We start from the raw sequence: 27,420 nt of genomic DNA on the forward strand, positions 1-27,420 counted from the left end.
AGTTCCCTACTCTGCATCTGAGTCCAATCCTTTTACCAAGCCCTGACATTACAATCTGGCCAGAATGGACCCAGCAGAGCAAGGACAGTTTTCAGCGATCCTACAAGCCCAGGAGTCACGCCTCTCTCACCAGGAGGAGTTTCAGACGGCGATGGCCGATTACATGAGCCGTCTTACCTCCCAGCTACAGGAGACGGTCATGCGACTTCCTCAAACTACCGCTTCGGCTCCCGTACACGCTCCGCCTACGTCATACGCCGAAGCAGGAAGTAAATTGGCGGCTCCGACTAAGTATTCAGGTGAAACAGGACAATGCAAGACATTCATCATAGACTGTTCTATTCATTTTGAATTTAACCCTCACGCCTTCTCCTCCGATCGAGCAAAGATTGCTTTTATGATGTCTCATCTAACGGGGAGAGCCAAAGCTTGGGCTTCCGCCGAATGGGGCCGGCGCTCAGCTATCTGCAGCTCGCTCACGGAATTCCAAGCGGCCCTACGAATGACTTTTGATCCAGTCACCGACAACCAGGAGAAAGCACAAGAACTGAGCAGACTAAGGCAAGGCCGAGACTCGGTATGCAACTACGCCATCCGGTTCCGCACGCTCTCGGCGGAGAGCGGTTGGAACTCCACAGCCCTCTATGACGTATTTTTGAAAGGGCTGGCCGCACCGATTCAGGACTTTCTCGTCCCGTTGGATTTACCTGCCGGTTTGGACGAGCTTATCGCGCTCGCCATTCGCACCGACAACAGGCTCACTCAGCTCAGACGACATCGGAGCGCACGGACCACTTCTACGGGAGGGGCCACATACACTCAGACGCAGCACGGACCAGCCTTCCACCACGCTTCACCCGAGCCGAGTCATCACCCTTCCGTGGAGGAAGGTGAGGATCCCATGCAGCTGGGAAGAGCGCGGCTGTCGCAGGAGGAACGACAGAGACGACAGATTGAAGGAAGGTGTTTTTACTGCGGAGAGGCGGGTCACCTCGTCGCCACCTGTCCAGTTAAGCGACCCATAGGAGTGAGTCAACTCTCAGCTTCTACCCCCATTACGCGCACTCTTACTAAAGTGCAGGTAAAACATCACACTATCACAGACATTGGGGTACTTATTGACTCGGGGGCAGATGAGAGTTTAATGGACTGGGGTCTGGCTGCTAAATTGGGTATTAAGTCTGAGCCATTAGCCCGACCCGTTAGAGCCAAAGCCCTAGATGGAAAGGAACTTTTTCTTATCACACACACCACAGAACCCATACGCATGCGCATAAATAACCATGAAGAAAAGATTCGCCTGTATCTGTTCAAAAGTTCCTCGCACACTATGATTTTGGGACAACCTTGGCTTTTTCACCACAACCCCCATATAGACTGGAGGTCGGGTGAAATTAAGGCATGGGGGAAGGACTGTGTCAATGAATGTGTCACCAGTGCTACACAAAATAAGGATGCAGCACAACTTAATTTGTTTTCTACGAACCCCACCACAGAATCAGAGTACCCGGACCTGAACTCGGTCCCTCCATGCTACCACCAGATACGAGATGTTTTCAGCAGGACTAAGGCCATGTCGCTCCCTCCTCACCGCCCGTACGACTGCGCCATTGATTTGGTCCCAGGATCCACCATCCCCAAAGGACGCTTGTACTCTGTTTCCGGACCTGAGAGGGCGGCCATGAAAGAGTACCTCACCACCTCATTAAAAACGGGACTGATTCGCCGCTCCTCATCACCGGCAGGTGCCGGATTCTTCTTCGTGGACAAAAAGGATGGAACCCTGAGACCCTGCATCGACTACAGCCCACTGAACGACATCACCATAAAGAACCGGTACACCCTCCCTCTCATGAACTCTGTGTTTGACCAACTCCAGCAAGCCAAGGTATTTACAAAACTTGACCTTCGTAACGCCTATCATCTCATCCGTATAAGGGAGGGGGATGAGTGGAAGACTGGTTTTAACACTCCCAGTGGACACTATGAGTATTTAGTCATGCCATTTGGACTCACCAATGCTCCTACTGTATTTCAAGCCATGATAAATGATGTGCTAAGAGACTTCCTAGACCATTTTGTATATGTTTACCTTGATGACATTTTAATTTATTCTCCAGACATTGATACTCACAAGGTCCACGTGACCAAGGTCCTAAAAAGGCTACTGGAGAACCAGCTATTTGTCAAAGCTGAAAAGAGTGAGTTTCATGCCAACACTATCTCCTTCTTGGGCTTTATCGTAGCCCCTGGAGGAGTTAAAATGGACCCGGCTAAAGTTAGCGCCGTAGCCGACTGGCCTACTCCTGATAGCTGGAAGAAGGTTCAACAGTTCTTGGGGTTTGCTCATTTTTATAGGCGATTTATTAGAGGTTTTAGCACTATAGCTGCCCCTCTCCATGCTCTCACTTCCACCCAGGTGCAGTTCCGGTGGTCTCCAGAGGCTGAAAAGGCGTTCCAGAACCTCAAGCTTCGCTTCACTTCAGCTCCTATCCTCACCATGCCAGATCCCCAACGCCAGTTTGTGGTAGAGGTGGATGCCTCCAACGAAGGAATCGGAGCCGTCCTCTCCCAACGCTCGGAGAAGGATGGGAAAATGCATCCCTGCGCCTTCCTGTCAAGACGCCTATCCAAAGCTGAGAGGAATTATGACGTCGGTAACCGTGAGTTGTTGGCGGTCAAACTCTCTCTGGAGGAGTGGAGGCACTGGCTAGAGGGGGCCAGTCTCCCGTTCATTGTCTGGACTGACCATAAAAATCTTGAGTATATAAAAAAGGCTAAAAGACTCAATTCTCGCCAGGCCAGGTGGGCGCTCTTTTTCAACCGCTTCTCTTTTTCTCTCTCTTACAGGCCGGGGTCCCGAAACGTCAAGCCAGACGTCCTGTCTCGACTGTTCGACCCCGAGCCTGTTGCCAAGGAACCAGAAACTATCCTTCCACTTACCCGTGTGGTTGGAGTGGTCACCTGGCAAATAGAAGATGAGATGAAGCAGGCCAATGGTGGAGCCCCGCCACCTAGTGGGTGCCCAGATAATCGCTTGTTTGTCCCGGTTGGGTTGCGCCCACAGGTGATCCACTGGGCTCACAGCTCCCTGCTTTCATGCCACCCGGGAGTTCGGAGAACGATGTTCGCTATCTCCCGGCGATTTTGGTGGCCATCCATGGAACCGGAGGTACGGGAGTACGTGGAGGCATGTTCGGTCTGCGCTCGTAACAAGACGTCCTCTGGATCCCGTATGGGCCTATTGCAGCCCCTACCCATTCCCTCCAGACCGTGGTCCGACATCTCAATGGACTTCGTCACGGGGCTCCCGGTCTCTCAAGGTAACACCACTATCCTCACAGTTGTGGACCGTTTCACCAAAATGGTGAGATTCATTGCCTTGCCTAAATTGCCCTCTGCCAAGTAAACGGCAGAAATCATGATGAACAATGTATTCAAGATCCACGGCTTCCCTAATGACATTGTTTCCGACCAGGGGCCCCAGTTCGTGTCACGGTTTTGGAGGGATTTCTGCAGGCTCATCGGAGCTAAGTCCAGCCTGACCTCAGGCTATCACCCGGAGGCCAACGGCCAGACCGAACGCCTCAACCAGCAACTGGAAACCAGTCTCCGGTGCCTGGTGTCCCAAAAGCCCTCTACATGGAGCAAACACCTGGTCTGGGTCGAGTATTCTCACAATTCGTTACCTACATCTGCCACAGGTTTCTCTCCGTTTAAATGTGCGTATGGTTTCCAACCTCCAGTCTTTCCAGACAATGAGCCGGAGGTGTCGGTCCCCTCTGCACATGCCATGGTCCAACGCTGCAGACGCATTTGGGCAGCAGCTCGTCAGGTGCTGATCCGACAAGGAGATCGGATGAAGAAGGCAGCGGATCGCAAGAGGAAACCCGCTCCTGCATATCGGCCAGGGCAGAGAGTATGGCTCTCAGCCAAGGACATGCGGCTCAAAGTTCCTTCCAAGAAGTTGGCACCACGGTTCGTAGGTCCGTACTCCATCACCAGAGTCATCGGACCCTCAGCAGTACGACTCCGTCTGCCTCGGTCCCTGCGTGTACACCCAACCTTCCACGTCAGTAAAGTGAAGCCAGTCAAAGAAAGCCCGCTGGTTCCGGCCACCACGTCCCCTCCACCACCCGAGATGATAGAAGGCGGCCCTGTCTACAAGGTGAAGAAGTTATTGGCAGTTCGTAGCCGGGGCCGGGGCAGACAGTACCTAGTGGACTGGGAAGGTTACGGACCGGAGGAGAGACAGTGGGTGCCTTCTCGGCATATCATGGACTCCACCCTCATTGAGGACTTTCATAGAGACCATCCTGGACAATCTGGGCCGTCAGGAGTCGGCCCTAGAGGGAGGGGTACTGTCACACCGCGGTGAGGGATGTCTTGTCTTGGTTTTTTTATGTCTTGTGATTTTCATGTTTTATTTTGAAAAGTAACTCTCCTCTCGTTTCAGGTCACTTGCCCTTCCTTTTTGTGTCATCAGTCTGACGTCATCCCTGTTCCCTGATTGTTTCCACCTGTTCCCTATTACCCTCATGTGTCTTATAAGCCCATTCCTCCGTTTGTTCTGTGCCAGATTGTTTCGTTCATTCGTACTTTCCAGCGTCTACGTCCATGTCCATGCCTTGCCTTGTATCCAGTCTATGTTCCATGTTCTTGAATCCCTTCGTGGCTATTTTGAGTTTTCCTTTTTCCTCCTCAGCAGAGTGATTTTTTGTTATTGACTTTATTCAGCCGAAGTGGTAAGTTATTAGTTAAATTCCTCAATTTTTGAGTGACTATTTTTGTTAAACTTTATTAAATAAGATAGTGTAGAATTGTTCAGAGCTGTTGTTTATTCCTCCCGTTGGTGTCACGGCCGGGGCGCATTGGAATGCGCCCTCAACCTTGCGCGCTGCAAGCACCGCAGGACACGCCCCCACACGCGCCGCGCAGACCGCGGCCACGCACCTCCACAGCTGGCGGCAATCCTCTATCAGCACACCTGCCGTTAATGAAGTAGCTGCCTTCATAAGCGTGGACAACCTGGCATGCCGCCGCCGGAATATAGTCTACTGTACAGTAAGCGATCATCTCCTGCTTTATGTATCTTGCTCTCTCAGTGTTTTCCCTTCCGTGTTTCATTGTCGTGTCATCCTACCGCAGACCTCCGTTCCCGTGTTTTGACGTTGCTGTGTGTCTCGTCATTCCTCGTCGTTCCCCTGCTTCTCGGACTGCCCCCTTGGATCTCGACCTCCCGCTTGGACACGGATTCCCCTCTTCCCCTGGACTTCCTCATCTCTCGTTCAACACTTGGTAACACACACTTCAGCTAACTACACACATAGCCTAACACCACATACACTTTTGGATCTAGTTCACACTCCACTCTATTGTTTATTTGTATAGTTTGATTATTATATATATATATATATATATAGTTAATATATATAATAAATCATTGTTCACACTGCCATCTAGTGTCTGTCGCCGTCACCTCCCCTAGTAAACCATAACAGTTGGAGCGTTTTTTGTTTATACATTTTATAGCATTTACTGCGCCAATTATTAGTTCGTCTATGGTTTTGTGTTTTCCTCCGTTCGGAGTGATTTTCAGTTGTTCCTATTTTTTGGAACCTTTTTCATCGAGTAGTTTTTTGGTTAATTATAGTATTGTATTCCTTGACTTTGGAGGTGAAAGGAAGCTGCCAAAATAATAGCCTGTCAAGTTCCCTACTCTGCATCTGAGTCCAATCCTTTTACCAAGCCCTGACAAATATGGGTTGAAAATGATTTGCAAATCATCGTATTCCATTTATATTTACATCTAACACAATTTCCCAACTCATATATAACTCTCCTGAAGGAATCAATAAAGTACTATCTATCTATCTATATGGAAACGGGGTTTGTATATATATATATATATATATATATATATATATATATATATATATATATATATATATATATATATATATATATATATATACAGCAAACATAGAACACTAGGGTCCAAACTTGTGATGTACATAACTGAGGAGTTCCACAAGCTCTCTCCTTTTCCCTCCGTAATGTGATTTATGTAATTAAGGTGTTGCCGTTGCCGTAGCAATTTTACTTCAACTTCTTTAGTTATACTAGTGGTGTTTCTTTCAGGTTCCATTATAGGTCCTCTCTTTTTACATCATCCTGACTATTTATACGGTGGCCTGTAAGTTCAGTTCAAAAAAACTTGCGCAAGACTTAGATATTTGCAGCAGATTCTGAAAAACACTGGAGAGTGCTGTCATAGAGGTGATCTTTGACTAGCTTTTTTGCGGAATGGCCTTAAAAACAGCAGAGCGCTCCTGTAACTAACAACACACCTAAGTTAATCACACCTAGCACTTCACTGTTTGGGCTGTTTTGCTATATAGATATACTCGTATATACTGGTTTATTACTATTGTTTTGTTTTTCATTGTAATTATCTTATATGAAACGGTAATACTAACTGTTTAGAGTTTTATCACAGTTTATCATTAATAATTAATATGGTATTTATTAATTTATTCAGCAGTAGTGCGTGATTTCTCTGGCTTGTGTGATAAACATTGGGAAGTTCACATTTACTTGTCAGTAAATCCAGTCAATAATCAAACTACAGGCTCTACCAGCTCTGAAAATGCACCAGTTATTAGTCAGAGCACCTTGTAAGACCACCGGCAGATTTCACTCGCAATATAAATGAAATCTTTAAGATGAAACACTCCTAATGAACAACATAATCATACAAACCTCATGTATTCATTTAACACACAGACCAATTTGGAGCACCTTTGTCTGTGCAAGAACAATAAGATCTGTGTTTACATGGCACATTGGAGCGCTTTAACAGTGAACGTTCAGACAGCGATGTCATTACACTGTTTTTTTTTAATTAATTGTATTCACATAACCCCTTTGATAATTGGCACACCCCACTTTGGAACCTATGTCAAGTGTAAAAACAGCACTGCAAATTAGTTTTGAGACGCAGCTAACAATGCAACCACTAGAGAGCAACCAAGTTCTTGTATTGGTTTGGAGCTCTGTACTGCATTCCTTATGCTTATGCATGCTCTGAACTATGAAGAATGATGTGAGAAAAAGTACTTATTTAGTAATGAATGACTAATACAACATGTTTAGGAAGTACATGTGCAGGTATTAGTTTGATTTAAAAAACATGTATGATGACTTGACCATTACCTATGAAAAAGGAAGACAAGATGGAAATCAGCCTTCTTTTTGCAGCATTAACAGCTTCTGAGAAGATAAGTGTGTTTGCAGGATTTTTTTGTCCTTTCTTTCTGATGTTGGACCTGATAGAGGTGCTGTTTCTCTGTCAACTCTTAGGTGGTCAGGCTCTGCCACTGCAGACTCCCTGATAAGATGAAGAATTAAGAATCGGGGCGAACTAACAGGTCTACTAATCCAGTGTTTCTTAACCATAATTGGGCCCCGAGCATGCCCTAGAGGGCCGCCAAAAAATACCTGTTTCTCAGCTGCATCGGTACTCCGTTGTAATACACTTTTCCACCACTTGTGGCAGTAATGACAGTATCAAACCAGAGATTCTATGGCCAACCTGATTTCAAAGTCGGTAGCAAACATGGCGCCCATAGTCACGTGAAGGGCTTTTGAACAATTATTTAGAAGATCCTCTGGCCATACTCTCATTACGTCGATCACGAGCTACCGGTCAATTGCGGAGGGTGTGTCAGTCCATCGCTAGCCAGGCATTAGAAAATGAGACCTAAAATTAACGATCATCAATCTTCCCCAAGACGTCACTTTCGTCACTTGATTGACATTCACGTCACCCGAGGGTCTTGTGAGATGACACTGGCTGCTGTGAGATCATTATTAAGAAAAAATGACCGACAGGAAGGCGAGAAACACTTTTTATTTCAACAGACTCTCGCGCCGTACCTGCCGTCAAAACTCTAAAGACTGACTGCACAGTTCCTGTCTTCACAATAAAAGCGCTGCTTCGTCCTGCCTGTGCTACCAAAATAAGAGTCTCAGAAAACTGGCGTGCACAAGCAAGCAAGCTACGGAGTTTGCTGTCAATGTATTTCTTGTAAAGTGAATACAAACGAGTATGGAGGCTGGACAAATAAGATGCCAAAATCCAACCACTTTCATGTGGTATTGGACAAAAAGGAGGACTTTTATTCTCCTCCATTTGAAAATGTGGACATTATCATCACTACTGTCTGATTCCAATCAATGCAAGTCATCAGAATCAGGTGATACACGAACTTATATTCTTGTCTTCATGAAAGAAAGGAATCTATATGTGTTAAACATGCTTGTATTATCATTAAACACCTTTAGCTTGTTAACAAAAATGTCTCTTTTATAAATAAATACAAACGTAGATATAATTTATATATATGAATGAGGTAGATCCCCTCGACTTGGTCAATTGAAAAGTAGCTCACCTGCAGAAAAAGTGTGGGCACCCCTGCTCTAAACGGTCAAATGCCCTTCACGCGACGACGGGGCGACATGTTTGCTACAAACTTTAAAACCGAGTTGGCCATACTCTCTCTATAGACGGCTCTGTATAAAACAAACAAAAAAAGTCTGGCGCTAAAGTCAGAGTAGTTTCTAAAGCGCAAAAATGAAAACTAAAATAGTGAAACTGTATTTTCTTTAGTACTGAAATGTTCTTGACAGTTTATTTAAAGAACATATATATTATTTATTATTAACTTAGCTAGAACTCATTCATATCATTTGACAATGTTTATCCTGTTAAACTGTAAGTAGGTTAGAAATTATTATTGAATGTGTGTAAAATCAAGAGTAAGATGACTAATTCAGTGTTAATATTTGATTTAATATCTGTAGTGCGAAAGTTGGACCCCCAGGTCAAAAAGGTTAAGAACCCCTGTACTAATCAGGTGAGTTTATATGTGCAAACTCAAATTTACATCTATTTGGATTACAAGTAAGCCTTTAATTGTCATTGTGTGCTGTAACACAGATTTAACCAACACACACAAAAATGCAAATACATCTAAATCTGTGTGACAATATGTACTTGCCGGTTATTGACAGAAAGCTTTTCATCAGCTTTTCTAAAGGAGATGGAAAACTCGACAGTGACTTTCTGAAAGCTTGGACTGGAGAAAGGCCAATGAAGGATATCGATCTGCCTGTCGGATGCCAGTATCCAGGTTGGACTGATCCAGACAGCAAATCAATGCACAACTGGCGCCCTCACGTGGCTCTGCTAAATGTTTACACTGTACGCTCACCTGGAAAAATCCTGGAGGGACCGGACCCACTGGCATGCCCTCTCCTGGGGGGAGGCTCCCAAGCACGGGGCTGGGGGCTGCCGCTGCACTCTGGAGGAAGAGAGTAACACATATCACCTATGAAACATCAGACAGGAAAAGAAACAATCTCCTGGTCTCTGTCCCAGTGAGTTAGGTTTTCTTTCTGCCATGTTGGACACATTTATTTGGTTTATTTGTTGATGTTTTGCAGGAGTTTGCCACATTATTGTACCACTACTGATCAATCCTAGTCAGCTGTCACCTTAAGATAAAACCTAAACATGTACCGTAATTTCCAGACTATAAGCTGCTAATTTTTTCCCACACTTTGATCCCCTGGGTTCACGAGATTCACAAGGCACCGATAAATTTAGCCTTGTCACATCAGCTCAATAAAATTGCCGAACAGGTCACAGTGGACCCATTAAATTGTTGTTGTTGTTAAATAGTAGTATTTGGCATGGCGCAGTTGGGAGAGTGGCCGTGCCAGCAACCTGAGGGCTCCTGGTTCAATCCCCACCTTCTACCAACCTTGTCATGTCTGTTGTGTCCTTGAGCAAGACACTTCACCCTTGCTCCTGATGGGTCGTGGTTAGGGCCTTGCATGGCAGCTCCCAACATCAGTGTGTGAATGTGTGTGTGAATGGGTGAATGTGGAAATGGTGTCAAAGCGCTTTGAGTACCTTGAAGGTAGAAAAGCATATAACCCATTTACCATTTAAATCAGCACTATTGTTATGGGGGCCACATTTCCAGGACCGTAGGGCACACTTCTTATTATTAGTTTTATTTTGTATATTCCAGAGAACCAGCGTCCTCTACAGCAGCTGTTTGATTTTGGTCTAACCATTTTGTCATAATCACAGGAGCACTCTGCAAAAAAGCTCGTCAAAGATCATCTCTATGACAGCTCTCCCTTTTTTAAAGAATCTGCTGCAAAAATAAGACTCTCTCACAAGTTTTTTTAACTGAATTTGCAGGCCACCAGTCCAATAGTCAAAATGATGAGGACCTATAATGGTACCTTGAGGAACACCACTAGTATAACTAAAGAAGTTGAACAAATGACTGCTGACTGCTAAAGTAAACACGCTACAGCAAAACCTTGGTTACTAAAATCAAATAACAAAAAAATGTGTAACCACCAAAAAAGAAAGGACTTAAAGTGGTGCCTTGAGGAACGCTTCAGTTAGGTAAATCACAAGTTTAGACCTCAGTATTGCTAGAAAGGTTAAAATGTCAATGCAGGGATCTGCCAGTGTGTTTACAGTGGTCCAAGTTCCTCTATACAACAGGAGCACTCCTGTGTTTTTAGGAATTTGCTGCTAACATATTTGTACCCCAAATTTTAAACTGAACTCGGGGGCCAGTATGATGTCATTCCCGTGCCAGTATTTTTCCCACCTGTTGAATGGCCCTGCATTAAATCAAACGCGCTGACACAATCATTCACTCATCCATTTATCGCGTTATGGACTCACCCCCGTCATGAAGAAAACACAGGAAAATAATGACGGCGCAGCACCAAAGTCAAAGACTATAGACCCGCTACAGGAATCCACCGCCTGTCCCGGGCCCCGAAATGCGCGGATATAGGGGAAGGACAAAGAGGGCGCTCAATGACTGTTACAGTAGGCTATTGTATGCCATGTTCCAGGCACAATCTTTTGCTAAATTTGCGCCTGTTTAAATATTTAAAGGCCTACTGAAATTAGATTTTCTTATTTAAACGGGGATAGCAGATCCATTCTATGTGTCATACTTGATCATTTCGCGATATTGCCATATTTTTGCTGAAAGGATTTAGTAGAGAACATCGACGATAAAGTTCGCAACTTTTGGTCGCAGATAAAAAAGCCTTGCCTGTACCGGAAGTAGCGTGACCTCTCAGGTTGTGGAGCTCCTCACATCTGCACATTGTTTACAATCATGGCCACAAGAAGCGAGAGCGATTCGGACCGAGAAAGCGACGATTTCCCCATTAATTTGAGCGAGAATGAAAGATTTGTGGATGAGGAAAGTGAGAGTGAAGGACTAGAGGGCAGTGGAAGCGATTCAGATAGGGAAGATGCTGTGAGAGGCGGGTGGGACCTGATATTCAGCTGGAAATGACTAAAACAGTAAATAAACACAAGACATATATATACTCTATTAGCCACAACACAACCAGGCTTATATTTAATATGCCACAAATTAATCCCGCATAACAAACACCTCCCCCCTCCCGTCCATATAACCCGCCAATACAAATCAAACACCGGCACAACACACTCAATCCCACAGTCCAAAGTACCGTTCACCTCCGCAAAGTTCATACAGCACATATATTTCCCCAAAGTTACGTACGTGACATGCACATAGTGGCACGCACGTACGGGCAAGCGATCAAATGTTCGGAAGCCGCAGCTGCATACTCACGGTAGCGCGTATCCAACTCAAAGTCCTCCTGGTAAGAGTCTCTGTTGTCCCATCTCCACAAGCATGCGTATCATACTCAAAGTCCTCCTGGTAAGAGTCTATGTTGTCCCAGTTCCCCACAGGCCAATGGTAAAGCTTGACTGTCATCGTTCGGGAATGTAAACAATGAAACACCGGCTACGACGTAGCCGCTACGTGTTTGTGTTGCTGCAGCCGGCCGCTAATACACCGCTTTCCACCTACAGCTTTCTTCTTTCCTATCTCCATTGTTCATTAAACAAATTGCAAAAGATTCACCAACACAGATGTCCAGAATACTGTGGAATTTTGCGATGAAAACAGACAACTTAATAGCTGGCCACAATGGTGTCCCAAAATGTCCGCTACAATCCGTGACGTCACGCGCAAACGTCATCATACCGAAACGTTTTCAGCAGGATATTTCGCGGGAAATTTAAAATTACACTTTACTAATCTAACCCGGCCGTATTGGCATGTGTTGCAATGTTAAGATTTCATCATTGATATATAAACTATCAGACTGCATGGTCGGTAGTAGTGGGTTTCAGTAGGCCTTTAATGTTTCAGTATGTACCATTACGGCGTATGGACTTGTGTGGCCAATAATGTACAAAATAAATCCCAAAAATAGATGGGTGCAGCTAGTGTTGTACGGTATACCGGTACTAGTACAGTACCGCGATACTAATGAATCAAATGCTGCCCCTTTTTTTTAACGAGCATGATGGCGCGTCGTCGTCACGTTGTGACATTGCTTGTTTTACGGCATGTTCGACAGCACACAATCACGGAGTTCTTACAAGCAGACACAGTTTGTAGACAGAAAAGGGAGAATGGATGCATTTTGGTTTAAAAATTAAAGATAAAGGTGAAGCTATAACACTGAAACGCCCTCAGGAAGAGGTGCTTTAAGTCATGGCTAGCTAGCTAGCGGCTAACGTTCATTCGCAGTCGGCAGTGTTTTAGCTTCTTCTAAATCACTAATCCTCGCCTCCATGGCGACAAATAAAGTAAGTTTCTTACAAGTATCATCCCTGCAGGACGAGGAATAGCTAAACATGCTAAACATATACACACATAAACACATCGCAAATACACAATAGCTAAACCGGCGTTACAATGTAAACAAACGCCATGGGTGGATCTACACCTGACATCCACTGTAATGATACCAAATACAGGAGCGTATCTATTCGACACTGCTATGATTACATCGATATTTTTTAGTGTCACAAAATCTTTTTTCGTTTATTTAAAATTTAAATCATCTTTTATTGCAATAAGAAACATATGTTTAATGTACCGTAAGATTTTTTGTTAAAATAAAGACAATAATGCCATTTTTTGTGGTCCCCTTTATTTAGAAAAGTATTGAATAGTACCGGTACCAATACCAATATTTTGTTACCGGTACCGGTACCAAAATATTGGTTTCGGGACAACCCTAGGCTTATATTTAGGTGCGCTCTATAGTCCGAAAACGACAATACTGATGAGTTGAGGAACATGCTTGGTGCCTTGTATCTGTTTTCAAGTATCTGCCCACACTATTTCTCTGATCCTTCACTCCCCCACTGAAGGCGATGTGCAATAGTGAAATTGGGCCCGATTCTCTGAAGTTTCCGCCGGCTGACTTTTTAGGTCACAGAGAAGCAAGGTTTAAAGAGTTGAGATAAAAGCAAGCTGATGACACTCGCCGCTCTTCCTTTTGTCTTCCATCTATGTCCACAGTGTCTATTTTGCTGATGCAAACGTATAGCTTTGGGACAACAGTGGACACAAAATTAGTCAACTTGTGTTGTGTAACACAGATCAGCCTCAAGAGCGGAACTTTGGAAGCCTCCCCCCACTCGCCATTGCATGTTTCTTGCACCTTGGATTACCCAGAATGCATCTGCACTCCGGCAGCCTGGAGGTCTGCTGAGTTTGCCTTCATGCTCAGAGAGAGAGCAAAAGGGAGAGAGAGAGGAAAATGAGGACAAAGCAGAGATTATGTGCGAGTGTGTGGCGGTGCGCACATTTTGTTTGTTTGTTTGTGTGTGTGTGTGTGTGTGTGTGTGTGTGTGTGTGTGTGTGTGTGTGTGTGTGTGTGTGTGTGTTGGGGGGATGCTAAAGGAGAAAAATATCTACCTGACCTGCTGACAAAGCAGCATTTCTCTTCAAATGAAGGAAGAAGAGAGAGAAACGAATAACAACAAAAACGAGCAAAAATGTCTGCCTGCCCCAGAGACCAGCACAGACATCTTTTAAGCAAAACCACCACGTTGTCCCATTTAGAAACGGATCTAAACATAAACAAAATAAAGTTAAAAGAAGAGTGTCAGAAGAAGAACACATATGAGAAGAAAGAAGATTATGTTGGTGACGAGAGATTGGATTAATTTTCAATGTGTTGAGAATTGCACGGAAGGTGATTGTTACAGCAAATGACACACAATGGATTGCATTGATCCATAGGTTGACTCACTGTACGTTAGGGTGTAAACAAGGGCAACACGACATCAGCTATGGTACCAGCTTTCACAGACATATTTATAGGTAGGTAGGTAGGTTTTTATTGTCATTGCATAAGTACAACGCAACTTTGTTTTCAGCACAAACCCGTTTAAGATTACACCAACAAACTGCCAGTTAATTAGTTCTAATGTTTAGATTTGGAGAGCAGTGCAAAAAGAGGCAACAAGAAAGTTAAGACAAGACAAGACAAAGAAGCAAGCAGGAGAGATAAGGGAGAGGAAAGGGGAGCGTCTGCCCTTGATGAGTGCCAGTGAGATCAGAGGTCTGCAACCTGCGGCTCCCTTTTGGCTTGCCTTTGACACACAATTTAAATAAATAATGGCTATTTAATTTTAATGAATTCTATTTTATTTAGTTGTTATTTAGGAGAGTTCTATGATACTGTAATATAAAAATAAAACATATTTTAATATTTTGTTGATCAAAACGTATGTCACAAACGTATGTTGACGAAGTTGGTTCATGTGTGTGCTTACTATGTGGGGAGAAAATAGCAAACAACAACAAAAATCAAATGTTGAAGACATTTCCAGAACAAACACACAGAATTTGCGAAAATATACCCAGCTGGAGATGACCGAAAAAGAGCAGTTTCGGAACTGCTGCTGCGTTTGATTTCATAAATGCTATTTCATTAGTGTAGTGAAACTATAAGTGGTGTTATAGTCATTTTAGGGATCACACAGAGTTTGCGGCTATCTGTGGGTTTTATTTGGTGGGAAATGGGCTCAAATGGCTCTTTGTATGGTGAAAGTTGCCGACCCCTGCCCTAGATCATTTAAAAAATCCCATAAATGTACAATAATTTGACCCCATCAAAACGGCTCTGAGTAAAAACACAATCAAACTAAGCCTGCTATCGTGCACTTTACTAATCTAACCCGGCCGCATTGGCATGTGTTGCAAACACTGCGACGATACTTTGCTACCCTAAACATGCTTCTATATTCTACTGATGGACTTGTTAGTCCTGTCTCTACATTACTACTGCATTTGGTGGCAGAAGCAATCTGGTGCACATTTTGAAACAAACTTGGCGGGTTGATAGAAACCACTTGAGGTGAGGCTGATCCCTCTACATAGTGCTTCCCTGTAGAGAACGCTAAACATTTGTTCGACATTTCACTGTAGTGCAATTACACAACAGCACACCACTGTAAAAACTAATCAGAAAGCACAGAACACACTACACACTCCACCAATCCCATCACTGTTATGTCCCAGCAATCATTGCAATACCTAATGAGATAACACACCATGGGCACGATCTACTAAAGGTTTGTTTAGTTGCCAACACAGACAGTTTAAGTAATTTCCTATATATTATATATATACACCTGTTGTGGTTATATACACATTTAGTGAAGAGTATAAATTATTCTATTCATTATATATTGTTTTTGTACAAAACCCAAAACCAGTGAAGTTGGCACGTTGTGTAAATCATAAATAAAAACAGAATACAATGATTTGCAAATCTTTTTCATCCTTTATATTCAATTGAATGAACTGCAAAGACAAGATATTTAATGTTCGAACTGAGAAACTTATTTTTTTTTTGCAAATAATCATTAACTTAGAATTTAAAGGCAGCAACACGTTGTAAAAAAGTTGGCACAGGGACATTTTTACCACTTTGTTACATGGCGTTTCCTTTTAACAACAACTGAGGGGACCAATTTTTGAAGATTTTCAGGTGGAATTCTTTCCCATTCTTGCTTGATGTACAGCTTAAGTCGTTCAACAGTCCGGGGGTCTACGCTGTCGTATTTTAGGCTTCATAATGCGCCACACATTTTCAATGGGAGACAGGTCTGGACTACAGGCAGGCCAGTCTAGTACCCGCACCCTTTCACTACGAAGCCACGCTGTTGTAACACGTGCAGAATGTGGTTTGGCATTGTCTTGCTGAAATAAGCAGGGGCGTCCATGAAAAAGATGTTGCTTGTATGGCAACATATGTTGCTCCAAAACCTGTATGTACCATTCAGCATTAATGGTGTCTTCACAGATGTTTAAGTTACCCATGCCTTGGGCACTAATACACCCCCATACCATCACAGATGCTGGCTTTAGAACTTTGCTCCTAAAACAGTCCGGATGGTTCTTTTCCTCTTTGATCCGGAGGACACCACGTCCACAGTTTCCAAAAACAATTTGAAAAGTGGACTCGTCAGACCACAGAGCACTTTTCCACTTTGCATCAGTCCATCTTAGATAAGCTCGGGCCCAGTGAAAACGGCTGCGTTTCTGGGTGTTGTTGATAAATGGCTTTCGTTTTGCAATAGTACAGTTTTAACTTGCACTTAAAGATGTAGCGACAAACTGTAGTTACTGACAGTGGTTTTCTGAAGTGTTCCTGAGCTCATGTTGTGATATCCTTTACACACTGAAGTCGCTTTTTGATGCAGTACAGCCTGAGGGATCGAAGGTCACAGTCATTTAATGTTGCTTTTCAGCCTTGTTGCATACGTGCAGTGATTTCTCCAGATTCTTTGAACCTTTTGATGATATTACGGACCGTAGATGGTGAAATCCCTGAATTCCTTGCAATAGCTCGTTGAGAAATGTTGTTCATAAACTGTTCGACAATTTGCTTACGCATTTGTTCACAAAGTGGTGACCCTCGCCCCGTCCTTGTTTGTGAATGACTGAGCATTTCATTTGGAAGCTGCTTTTACACCCAATCATGGCACCCACCTGTTCCCAATTAGCCTGTTCACCTGTGGGATGTTCCACACATGTGTTTGATGAGAATTCCTCAACTTTCTCAGTCTTTTTTGCCATTTATGCCAGCTTTTTTGAAACAAGTTGCAGGCATCAAATTCCAAATGAGCAACTATTTGCAAAAAATAACAACGTTTACCAGTTCGAACGTTAAGTATCTTGTCTTTGCAGTCTATTCAATTGAATATAGGTTGAAAAGGATTTGCAAATCATTGTATTCTGTTTTTATTTACGATTTACACAACGTGCCAACTTCACTGGTTTTGGGTTTTGTATATCTTTGTAAATATACAGTATGTGGGTTTATTCAATGACGGAAACAATGTTCGCTCTGTACGTCTTGTGGTGTGGGACGTTAATGATTGATGCACACTGCTACACTGTGTCACAGGAAAACAAAGTCCCTTTCAAGTTGCCAATGTAACCACCCAAAAAGCTTTATTTACCCCTCTAGTGAACGCGGCCAATAAGGTAACCTAAAAGCAATAATACTCTGACTGTGATTTAATTCAAATCAAGTTTTTTGAGTAGTAAATACATGTTTTATGTTCTCTATGAGAATTATCTTGTGTTGTATTGTATTTTAATACCATGTTTTGTATTTTGTACAGTTCTCACGGCATGCTTAACATCATTAAAAGGAACATTTGTTCTGCTACGTTCGACTGGAGGGAGCAACAGTTTACCGAATTAAAACACATGCAAACTTGGTAGGGCTGGCAAAGCTGATCTAATCAGCTCGTGCGCGGATAATTGCGTCTCTTAAATGAGCAAAATAGAGCAATCCATTGAGTGTCTGCCTTCCTGTACAGTATATGCAGAACACAGTATATGCTTATAATGAGAGCGCCCACAATATTAGGAGGAGGAGATGCAAATATAATCATTTAGCACTCGCAGTGTGATTCATCAAGCCTGAAACTTTTCTGCGGCCGCTGTTTTGTGTCTATATTTAGCACGTTTGAAAGGTGCGTGCAAACTGGCTTTGCCGCAGTCAGAAGGAGGCGATCACTGCAGAAGACGGAGGGAGAGGATATTCCAAGCTTATACAGTATTTCTGTCAGACATAAACATAACCATCTTTGAGCTGACTAATGACTTATAATAATAGCATTCATTTTTCCAATCTTCAAGATATATTGTCATTACTCACTATTATTATATTATCACAGTTTTTGCCCGTTGAAAATACTGATTGTGCGTTCTCCTGCAGAGCGCACCTTCAGCACTCTGAAAATAGGTCCTGTTGTCTAGATTGCAATTTTATATTACCGAAAAGATGGTACATATCATTTACTGCAGTGTTTTACAACCTTTTTTGAGCCAAGGCACATTTATTTCACTCGAGTCACACCACCAACCGAAAATGTTAAAAATGAAACTCAGTAGCCTGAATTGATATAATAAAGTAGGGTTGTCCCGATACCAATATTTTGGTACCGGTACTAAATACTAAATATTTCGATACTTTTCGATATTTTTCTAAATAAAGGGGTACCACAAAAAATTGCATGATTGGCTTTATTTGAACAAAAAATCTTACGGTACATTAAAAATATGTTTCTTATTGCAGTTTTGTGCATTTACTGAACATACTAGACAACTTTTTTTAATTAGTAAGTAAGAAAACAAAGGCTCCTAATTTAGCTGCTGACGTATGCAGTACTATATTTTGTCATTTTTCATTCTATTATTTTGTCAATATTATTATAGTACAACACTTAAGACCTTCAGTATATCAGTATGTGGAATTAAATTATGGAATGGATTAAGCAAAGCAATCAAACAATGTACTAATATGATACACTTCAAGAAACTCTTCAAACTTAAAGTGTTTACAAAGTACAAAGAAGAAGAACCATGACAAACATTCTCAATTTATTTCATCCATCCATTCATTCATTCTTAAAGTAATCTTACTTATCTCATCATATGAAATATGACTTACTTCACCAATTATTATTATTAAATTCTTACTATTATTTATTTATTTATTTTTATTGTGATTACTTATGGAGTTTATTGTGAATAAATTGTGAACAGGAAGTGAACAAAAAGTTTTGCAACTGTTATGTAAAGAAAAGGGGTAGGATTAAATAAGCTCTGCTTCTTCCTACTCCTTTTCGAACATGTTGAAAAGGGAAACTGGAAATTGTGATGTATCATGTTGTATGCTTGCATGTTCGAAATAAACTCAAACTCAACTCAACAAGATTATAAAGGACAAGCTGTAAAAATTGATTATTAATCTACTTGTTCGTTTACTGTTAATACCTAGTTATTTTCTCTTTTAACATTTTCTATCTACACTTCTGTTAAAATGTAATAATCACTTATTCTTCTGTTGTTTGAATGCTTTACATTAGTTTTGGATGATACCACAAATTTAGGTATTGATCCGATACCAAGTAGTTACAGGATCATACATTGGTCCTAATTTAAGTTCTCATGTGTCCAGGGACGTATATTTCCTGAGTTTATAAACATACATTTTTAAAAAAGAAAAAAAATATTTTGTGATGCTAAAAAATAGCGATGTAATCATAGTAGTATCTACTAGATACGCTCCTGTACTTGGTATCATGGATGTCAGGTGACGCCGGTGAGCTATTGTATCCTCCTACGGTGTGTAGTGAAACATGTTTAGCTATTCCTCGTACTGCAGGGATGATACTTGTAAGAAACTTACTTTATCTGTCGCCATGGAGGCGAGGATTAGTGATTTAGAAGTAGCTAAAACACTGCTGACTGTGGATGGATGTTAGCCGCTAGCTTGCGAGCCATGTCTTAAAGTACCTCTTCCTGAGGGCGTTTCAGTGTAATAACTTCACCTTTATCGTCAGTTTTTAACCCAAAATGCGTCCGTTCTCCCTTTTCTATCCACACACCGTGTCTGCTTGTAAGTACTCCGTGATTGTGCGCTGCCGAACATGCTCGTCTGCTTGTAAAACCAGCAACGTCACGATGTGACGGTGTGCCCGTTAAAAAGGGCAGGGGAGAGAACCGGTACTTTTTAGAGGCGGTATACACACACCATAGTAATACTTGTATCTCTGACTACGGTAGCTGTAATGGGCCGACAATCCATCAAGCGGTGCGGCTTCAAAGTCACACAAAAACATTTTGACTGATTTTTGTGAGTGTTTTGTGTCATGTTCTTTATTCTCAATGGAACATTTAAAATGTTGGTGGTATTTACTGGCCTCATATTGCAGTCTACACATATCTCTAATGTGTGACTACCATCTACTGGTCACACTTATCATTGCACCATGTACCAAATAAAATTGCTTTGCGGTCGGTAAGCACAACCAGAATTATTCCGTACATTAGGCGCACCGGGTTATAAGGCGCACTGTCGATTTTTGAGAAAATGAAAGGATTTTAAGTGCGCCTTATAATCCGAAAAATACGGTAGGTTTAAATTGTATTATTTCCCACGGCACACAAGACAATATTTCACGACACACTAGTGGTTGAAAAACACTGATTTACTGCATGTTCAACAACATTGCAAAACACTACACATTGGAGAGCGTGACAACATCAATGTGGAGGGAAATGAGTGTCTCCATGGTGACAGTTGGTACACACGCAAAAAAACTCATTTAAAAAGAGTGGTGTGTACCACTTTTGCACTTGTTATCAATTGTGCCAAACATCTTAGGAGATCACCTGCAACACACCCACTAATAGTACACACAATTGTATAGTTTCCACGCGCTATTTAGCACTTGTTATTTGGATCTTAGTAGATCAGGCCCCCTATGTTTACCACACTTGTTCCTTGCTCGTATGTATGTATAACACGTTCTTTGTGTGTCTGTGCGCGTCTGTGTGAGCGAGTGAAAATGCGGAATCATTTCCATTCTGCTTTAGAGATGGAGCAACACTATGAGAGACACTGCGTGAGAAGAATCTCAAACATGCTCCTGTCGTCGCTCTCCCTGTTTTAGCCTTTTTTCCTCCTCGCCTGTAATTCTCCTCCATACTTCGTTTCTCTTGCAGTCCGGCTGTTTTTAAATGAATACAAATATGGTCTTATCACACATTCAGTCAATCAAAATGCATCAATGCTAACACTACTTATCAGTCTATTGTCACAGCAGAAAAACAAAAAAGTGACAGTTTTTTCTAAAAAACAAAGTTAAGCACTGTTAAAGGAAGACAGAGGGGAAAATTGCAGGGACAAGAGGGGGATAAGACAGAGAGAACAACAAGAACAAGACAGAACATCATCAGCAATTAAGATATGTACAAATATGATAGTAAAAGTGAAAGCAGAGAAGCAATTAGTGAAGCAAATAATAACACAGAAATGACAATGAACATTATTACACTACAAATGGAGCAATACAAATACCAATTGAAATAGCACTATTGATAATGAATAATAACAATAATTACCTCAATTATCAACAATACAATTGTTTCAAATGCATCAATACATATATGCAATGATAACTTGAAATACAAAAGAAAGCAGATAAATGGAGGAGAAGAAAGAGAAACTAACTGTATTGACCTTGTAGATTGTTATAGTAACATTAGGTTTGTCAGTGTGCCGTGTTTTACCCAGTTTCTCCTAGGGGAACAACGTTAATATATGTTTGATGTGTGACTGTATGTATGCATATGTGTTTGTATATGTACAGTATGTGTATATGTATGTTTGTACAGTGAATGTTAGACTTAGACTTCATTTTATTGTCATTCAAATTTGAACTTTACAGTACAGATAAGAACAACATTTTGTTGCATTAGCTCGTTGTAGTGCAGGATAAAAGAGCAATAAGGTGCAGATATAAATACATATATTACTGTACAGATAAATATATTGCACTTTTGCATATGCATCCACGTTTATGGATGTATGTTATATTGTCTTTATATTCCAACGAGTTATTACGTTTTTGAGGGGGAATTGAGGGGATTATTATGATGCGTTCAAGAGTCTTCTGTGTGACGTGAGGATGTACGAGCTTTGAGTGTGTATGTACAGTATGTACTGTATTTGTGTATGTATGTGGGAGCGTTGGTACCTATGTGTGCGCGTATGTATGTATGTATGCATATATGTATAAATAATTGTGTGTATAGGAGTATATATGTGTATTTGTATGTACAACATATTTGAAAGCCCAACCCAAAACAGCAGGTGTGGCGCCCAGGGAACAAGGGACCAACGGCCCCACGCAGCCAGGCCGGCCAGCGACAGGAACCCCAGAGCCTGGCCCACCGTGCCGCCTGGAAGGGCAAGCAGCAGCCATAGACAGACGCGCCCGGCAGAGGACAAGGCACTGGAGAAACAGGGGACAGCCAGCCCCCAACTTTCAATGTTTATTATTTCCCACTGAAGTATTATCTTGATATTATTTGTTTTTTTGCAACACATGTTTGCTATGAGTGTTTTGAAAAGCAGCAACTCGCCGAGTCTAAATCAAAGAAAGAAAATGCGAGCAGAACCTAAAAGAGTTAAGTTTTTTACCAAAGGCAACAATCATAAATGAAACTTCCAGCACATACACAATGTTGACATCTAGTCATATTTTGATAAAGACTGGGAAAAACACCCTACTCATAAACGACGCGTGCATCAGCAACAAACATAGCAGTAGACGCAAAAATAAATCATGAAATGCAACCTTACCCGAACAAAAACTATGCATATTTATCCGGGAGAGTCTTGATACCAATTTCCTTGACCCAGCCACACACAAAGGAGTTGTAGACCTCCATGCTTTTCCAAGTTTCCATATCTTTTGTCATCCAGGATGGCGTCTGGAGCACAATAGTTTGATATGTCTGGGAACGCGACCGACGTATAACCCTTGACATCACTCAACAGATTTTTGGGGGATAAAGTATAGAGATTTATTCCATTGTATAGTTTGATTTTTTGCTCGTATCCACTTTTTGCAGGAAGATTTAAGCCTCTTTCGTACTCAGATAGTTCGCGCGCTGCCTCCTGTACAACTGCCATCTTGGCTTGGTTGACCAACGCCTGTTTTCACTTCCGGGAAGAAGTCACGTGACAGAAGACAAGCAATTGGATGGGGATTGTTGTGAGGTGACATCGCTCAAGAGGGGGGATGTAGTTTAGACCAGGCCTGGACAATTATTTTGCCTTGGGGGGCCAGATTTAGAGAAAAAAATACCTATTTTTAGGAACACTAGTAAAAAAAGCTCACAATAATGTCTGATTGAATGCTAAAAACATTATGACAGACCGCCTTAAAAAACGGAATGGAATTTCATATTTTTTTACTCAATGTACATGAAAATAAAGAATGTAGGATCGCGATGAGGTGGCGACTTGTCCAGGGTGTACCCCGCCTTCCACCCGAATGAAGCTGAGATAGGCTCTAGCACCCCCCACGGCCTCAAAAGGGACAAGCGGTAGAAAATGGATGGATGGATGGATGGATTTACAATATTAACTATGATAAAACGTCACACCCACTCTCGATCAACATATTTTACAATCAAGCCAAACGCAACAAAAATGCAACAAACATAGCGAAATATGAACGCGAAGGGTAAAAAAAACATAACACCTACTATCTGATACATCAGATACATCACTAAGCTTTAGAACTTTGTTGTAAAAATCTCCTTCCGCGTCTGTCCCTGACACACGCATGTCAGGCTGGCACTCTTTGGAAACACTCCCCACCCACACTGCTTGGTGCCTCGTCTGAGCTGCTGTGACTTAGATTACCATAGTAACTAATTAGATTACCATAGTAACTAATTAGATGACCATAGTAACTAGTATATCATGCAAAAGCGCGGATTCCAACCATTGAAATAGTTTGTATAATTCAAGACTTACGGTCATTTGAAAACGTCACTGCACATCATAATGGCGGCTACATTTTCGATCTTAAACATCTAAAAACAGTTTTGGGGATTGAAAATCTTAACGGGCTGGGTCTAATTTGCCCAGGTCTGGTTTAGACCATGTGACCAATGAAGTAACGGGTGCCATTTTTAACCTGAAGTCCCCTAAGTCATCCTTGTTTGTAGTCCCTTTTGTGATCATTATCTTATAGGCTTTTTTTTTACTAGGTTCCCATAGCAAACCTGTGGGTGTAGGGATGTGTCCCCTAGTGGTACAAAGGTGTTTTTGATTGATTGATTGAGACTTTTATTAGTAGATTGCACAGTACAGTACATATTCCGTACAATTGACCACTAAATGGTAACACCCGAATACGTTTTTCAACTTGTTTCAACGTTAATCAATTCATGGTAAATTCAATTCAATTCATGGTGTCACTACAAGTAAGCTTTAACTTCCTTTTGACGGCTCAATCAGTTGAGATATTCCCATTCAGTTTGTGCATTTCCCCGCAAGTGCAATGGAGGACCAACCTGAGTAGCTAGCTGATTGTGGTTATAGTGTCCGCCCTGAGATCGGTACGTCATGAGTTCAAACCCCGGCCGAGTCATACCAAAGACTATAAAAATGGTACCTATTACCTCCCTGCTTAGCACTCAGCATCAAGGGTTGGAATTGGGGGTTAAATCCCCAAAATGATTCCGGAGCGCGACCACCGCTGCTCCCCTCACCTCCCAGGGGGTGAACAAGGGGATGGGTCAAATGCAGAGGGTAAACAGGTGACAATTGGTACTTTAACTTTTTTTTTTTTACTTTATATACTTCTTGTAGCCAAGTGGTCTTACCAAGTGCCTCCATATACTACTTACAATTATTCATTATTTTTTCCAATGAAGATATTTTCTTTCAAAACCACAATATCTATATTGTTGCCAAAACTTACTCGAAAGTACATCATGTATATTTTCCTAATTTTCCATTACTGTACACAAATTATAGATGTAAAAAAAATAAAACAGGAGCTGTACAAAGTATAGTTTGAAGGCCGCCTGCAATATAAGAGATCTGCAACCACACCACACAGGAAGGAACTCCATCCCTCCTCCCTCTCTCCTGCTCTCTCCATCCTCTAAAATGCCATTAGTCTACTTCCTGTGCAAGAGAGGCGGTAGGATGCAAAGAGGAGATGCTACAAGTTCGACACACGCACAGACAGAACGGAGAGGAAATGATTAATGGATTACAGAATATTCATACGGTATATTCCCCAGTCTCCTGTGGTAACCAGATACTTTTCACAGTCTTTTTGCAAACTCACTTCTTAGCTTTTTACTTATTTCAAGAACTGTAGTCAAGCAGTATAGTTCCCTTATCTTACGCAACACACGCCGGACGTTACCAGGCCATCCGCCGCCTCATCATGAGCACACCCTGACCTTGCCGGGAGTCCATACAAGCACATGGATGCCATAGGTGCCACGGAGCGATTATAAGTAAATTAGAAAAATATGTTATCATATTTTTCCCACTTTAAATTTGAATATGATTCTAAAAAAAACAGTCCTCTGTGGATTAAATATTTCATTGATTGAAATAGGACAAATGTGGCATGTGTGCTTATTTTGGTTGTCTATGTAGTTCACAATATTTCCAACCATTTTAATTGTAAACATTAGGGCTGTCAAATATAACAATATAAATATGTGACACAAACAAATGATCACATTAATCATGTACAGTACAGGCCAAATGTTTGGACACACCTTCTCATTCACAACACAGCTGATGGTCCCAACCCCATTGATAAAGCAAGACATTCCACTAATTAACCCTGAGAAGGCACACCTGTGAAGTGAAAACCATTTCAGGTGACTACCTCTTGAAGCTCATCGAGAGAATACCAAGAGTGTGCAAAGCAGTAATCAGAGTAAAGAGTGGCTATTTTGAAGAAACTATAATATAAAACATGTTTTCAGTTATTTCACCTTTTTTTGTACATAACTCCACATGTGTTCATTAATAGTTTTGATGCCTTCAGTGACAATCTACAATGTAAATAGTCATGAAAATAAAGAAAAGTCATTGAGTGAGAAGGTGTGTCCAAACTTTTGGCCTGTACTGTATGTATGCAGATTAATCACGCAATGTATTTTAGTCAGTAATCAGGTCAACGCATACGTCAGTGCAAAGATAAGTGAGGAGACTACGACTGGTGCGCTCACTGGTAAATTTCACTTCAATATACGCCCTAACTGCACTTTAGATAAAACTGTTACCAGCAAACACATGACGTACAAACGTACAATCAAGTGAAACATTTAAGAAATATTCCACATTTCAAATATGTGATTAATGATAATTAATCCAAATTCAAATGTGCGATTGTAATTAATTCAATTCTAAAAGTGCGCTTTATTATGCTTAATCTAAACACAAAAGTGTGACTATTCATGATTACTCTAAATTAAAATGTTTAATTAATCATGAGTGTTTCAAAAGTGTGACTGATCATGATTCAAAAGCTTGCTTAATCATGATGAATCCAAACTCAAGTATGATTAGTCATGATTACTTTAAATTCAAACGTTTGATTGATCATGACTAATCCAAATTCATAAGTGTGATCAATCATGATTACTCTAAATTCAAAAGTCAGATTAATCATGATTCCTCTAAATTCAAACGTGTGATTAATCATGAATAATCCAATTTCAAAATGTGATTAATCACGATTACTCTAAATGCAAAAGTTTGATTAATCATGAGAATCCTAATTCAAAAGTGTGATTAATCATAATTACTCTAAATTCAAAAGTGTGGTTAATCATAATTAATATAACCTCAAGTGTGATTAATCATGATGATTCTAAATTCAAAAGTTTGATTAATCATGAGTCATCCAAATTCAAAACTGGGATTAATCATAATTACTCTAAATTAAAAAATGTGGTTAATTACGAGAATCCAAATTCAAAAGTCTGATTATTCATAATTACTTTAAATTCAAAAGTGTGATTATTCATGAGTAATCCCAATCTAAAACTGTGATTAATCATGATTACTCTAAATTCAAAAGTTTGACTAATTATGAATCATGAATACTCTAAATTCAAAAGTTTGACTAATTATGAATCATGAATACTCTAAATTCAAAAGTTTGATTAATCATGGACATCCAAATTAAAAAGTGTGATTAATCGTTATTACTCTAAATTCAAAAGTTTGAATAATTATGAATCATGAATACTCTAAATTCAAAAGTTTGATTAATCATGAACATCCACAATCAAAAGTGTGATTAATCATCAATCAATGTTTATTTATATAGCCCTAAATCACAAGTGGCTCAAAGGGCTGCACAGGCCACAACAACATCCTCGGTACAGAGCCCACATAAGGGCAAGGCAATTCAAAAGTTTGATTAATCATGAACATCCACAATCAAAATTGCGATTAATCATGATTACTCTAAATTCAAAAGTGTGTTTAATCTTATCTAATCTAAACTCAGGTGTGATTAATCATGAGTACTCTAAATTAAAACATTTGATTAATTATGAGTAATCCAAATTCAAGTAAAATTAATCATGATTACCG

The 27,420-nt window shown here is 41.2% G+C and overlaps 2 protein-coding genes across 2 annotated transcripts in view; one reads left to right on the top strand and one right to left on the bottom strand.

The window, feature by feature from the left end:
- Positions 1–27,420, bottom strand: part of LOC133652312 (single-stranded DNA-binding protein 2) — a 200,662-nt gene that overhangs the window by 22,444 nt on the left and 150,798 nt on the right. Inside the window, exon 5 of the mRNA XM_062050916.1 lies at positions 9,276–9,365. Within this exon, the coding sequence (XP_061906900.1) occupies positions 9,276–9,365 (90 nt within the window). The remainder of the gene's footprint in view (positions 1–9,275; positions 9,366–27,420) is intronic.
- On the top strand, positions 3,606–4,925 carry LOC133652313 (uncharacterized). The gene is made up of 3 exons (XM_062050918.1): positions 3,606–3,658; positions 3,747–4,374; positions 4,457–4,925. Exons 1-3 carry the CDS (start codon positions 3,643–3,645, stop codon positions 4,725–4,727), a joined length of 915 nt encoding a protein of 304 aa, XP_061906902.1. The 5' UTR covers positions 3,606–3,642; the 3' UTR covers positions 4,728–4,925.

Source organism: Entelurus aequoreus, linkage group LG06 (assembly GCF_033978785.1).
Source record: "Entelurus aequoreus isolate RoL-2023_Sb linkage group LG06, RoL_Eaeq_v1.1, whole genome shotgun sequence".
NCBI classification, from domain to species: domain Eukaryota; kingdom Metazoa; phylum Chordata; class Actinopteri; order Syngnathiformes; family Syngnathidae; genus Entelurus; species Entelurus aequoreus.

Excerpts from the sequence above, each read along its gene's own strand:
- LOC133652313 (XM_062050918.1), top strand. Across the intron at positions 4,375-4,456 it reads AGGGGTACTGTCACACCGCG|GTCACTTGCCCTTCCTTTTT; the intron begins GTGAGGGATGTC and ends CTCTCGTTTCAG.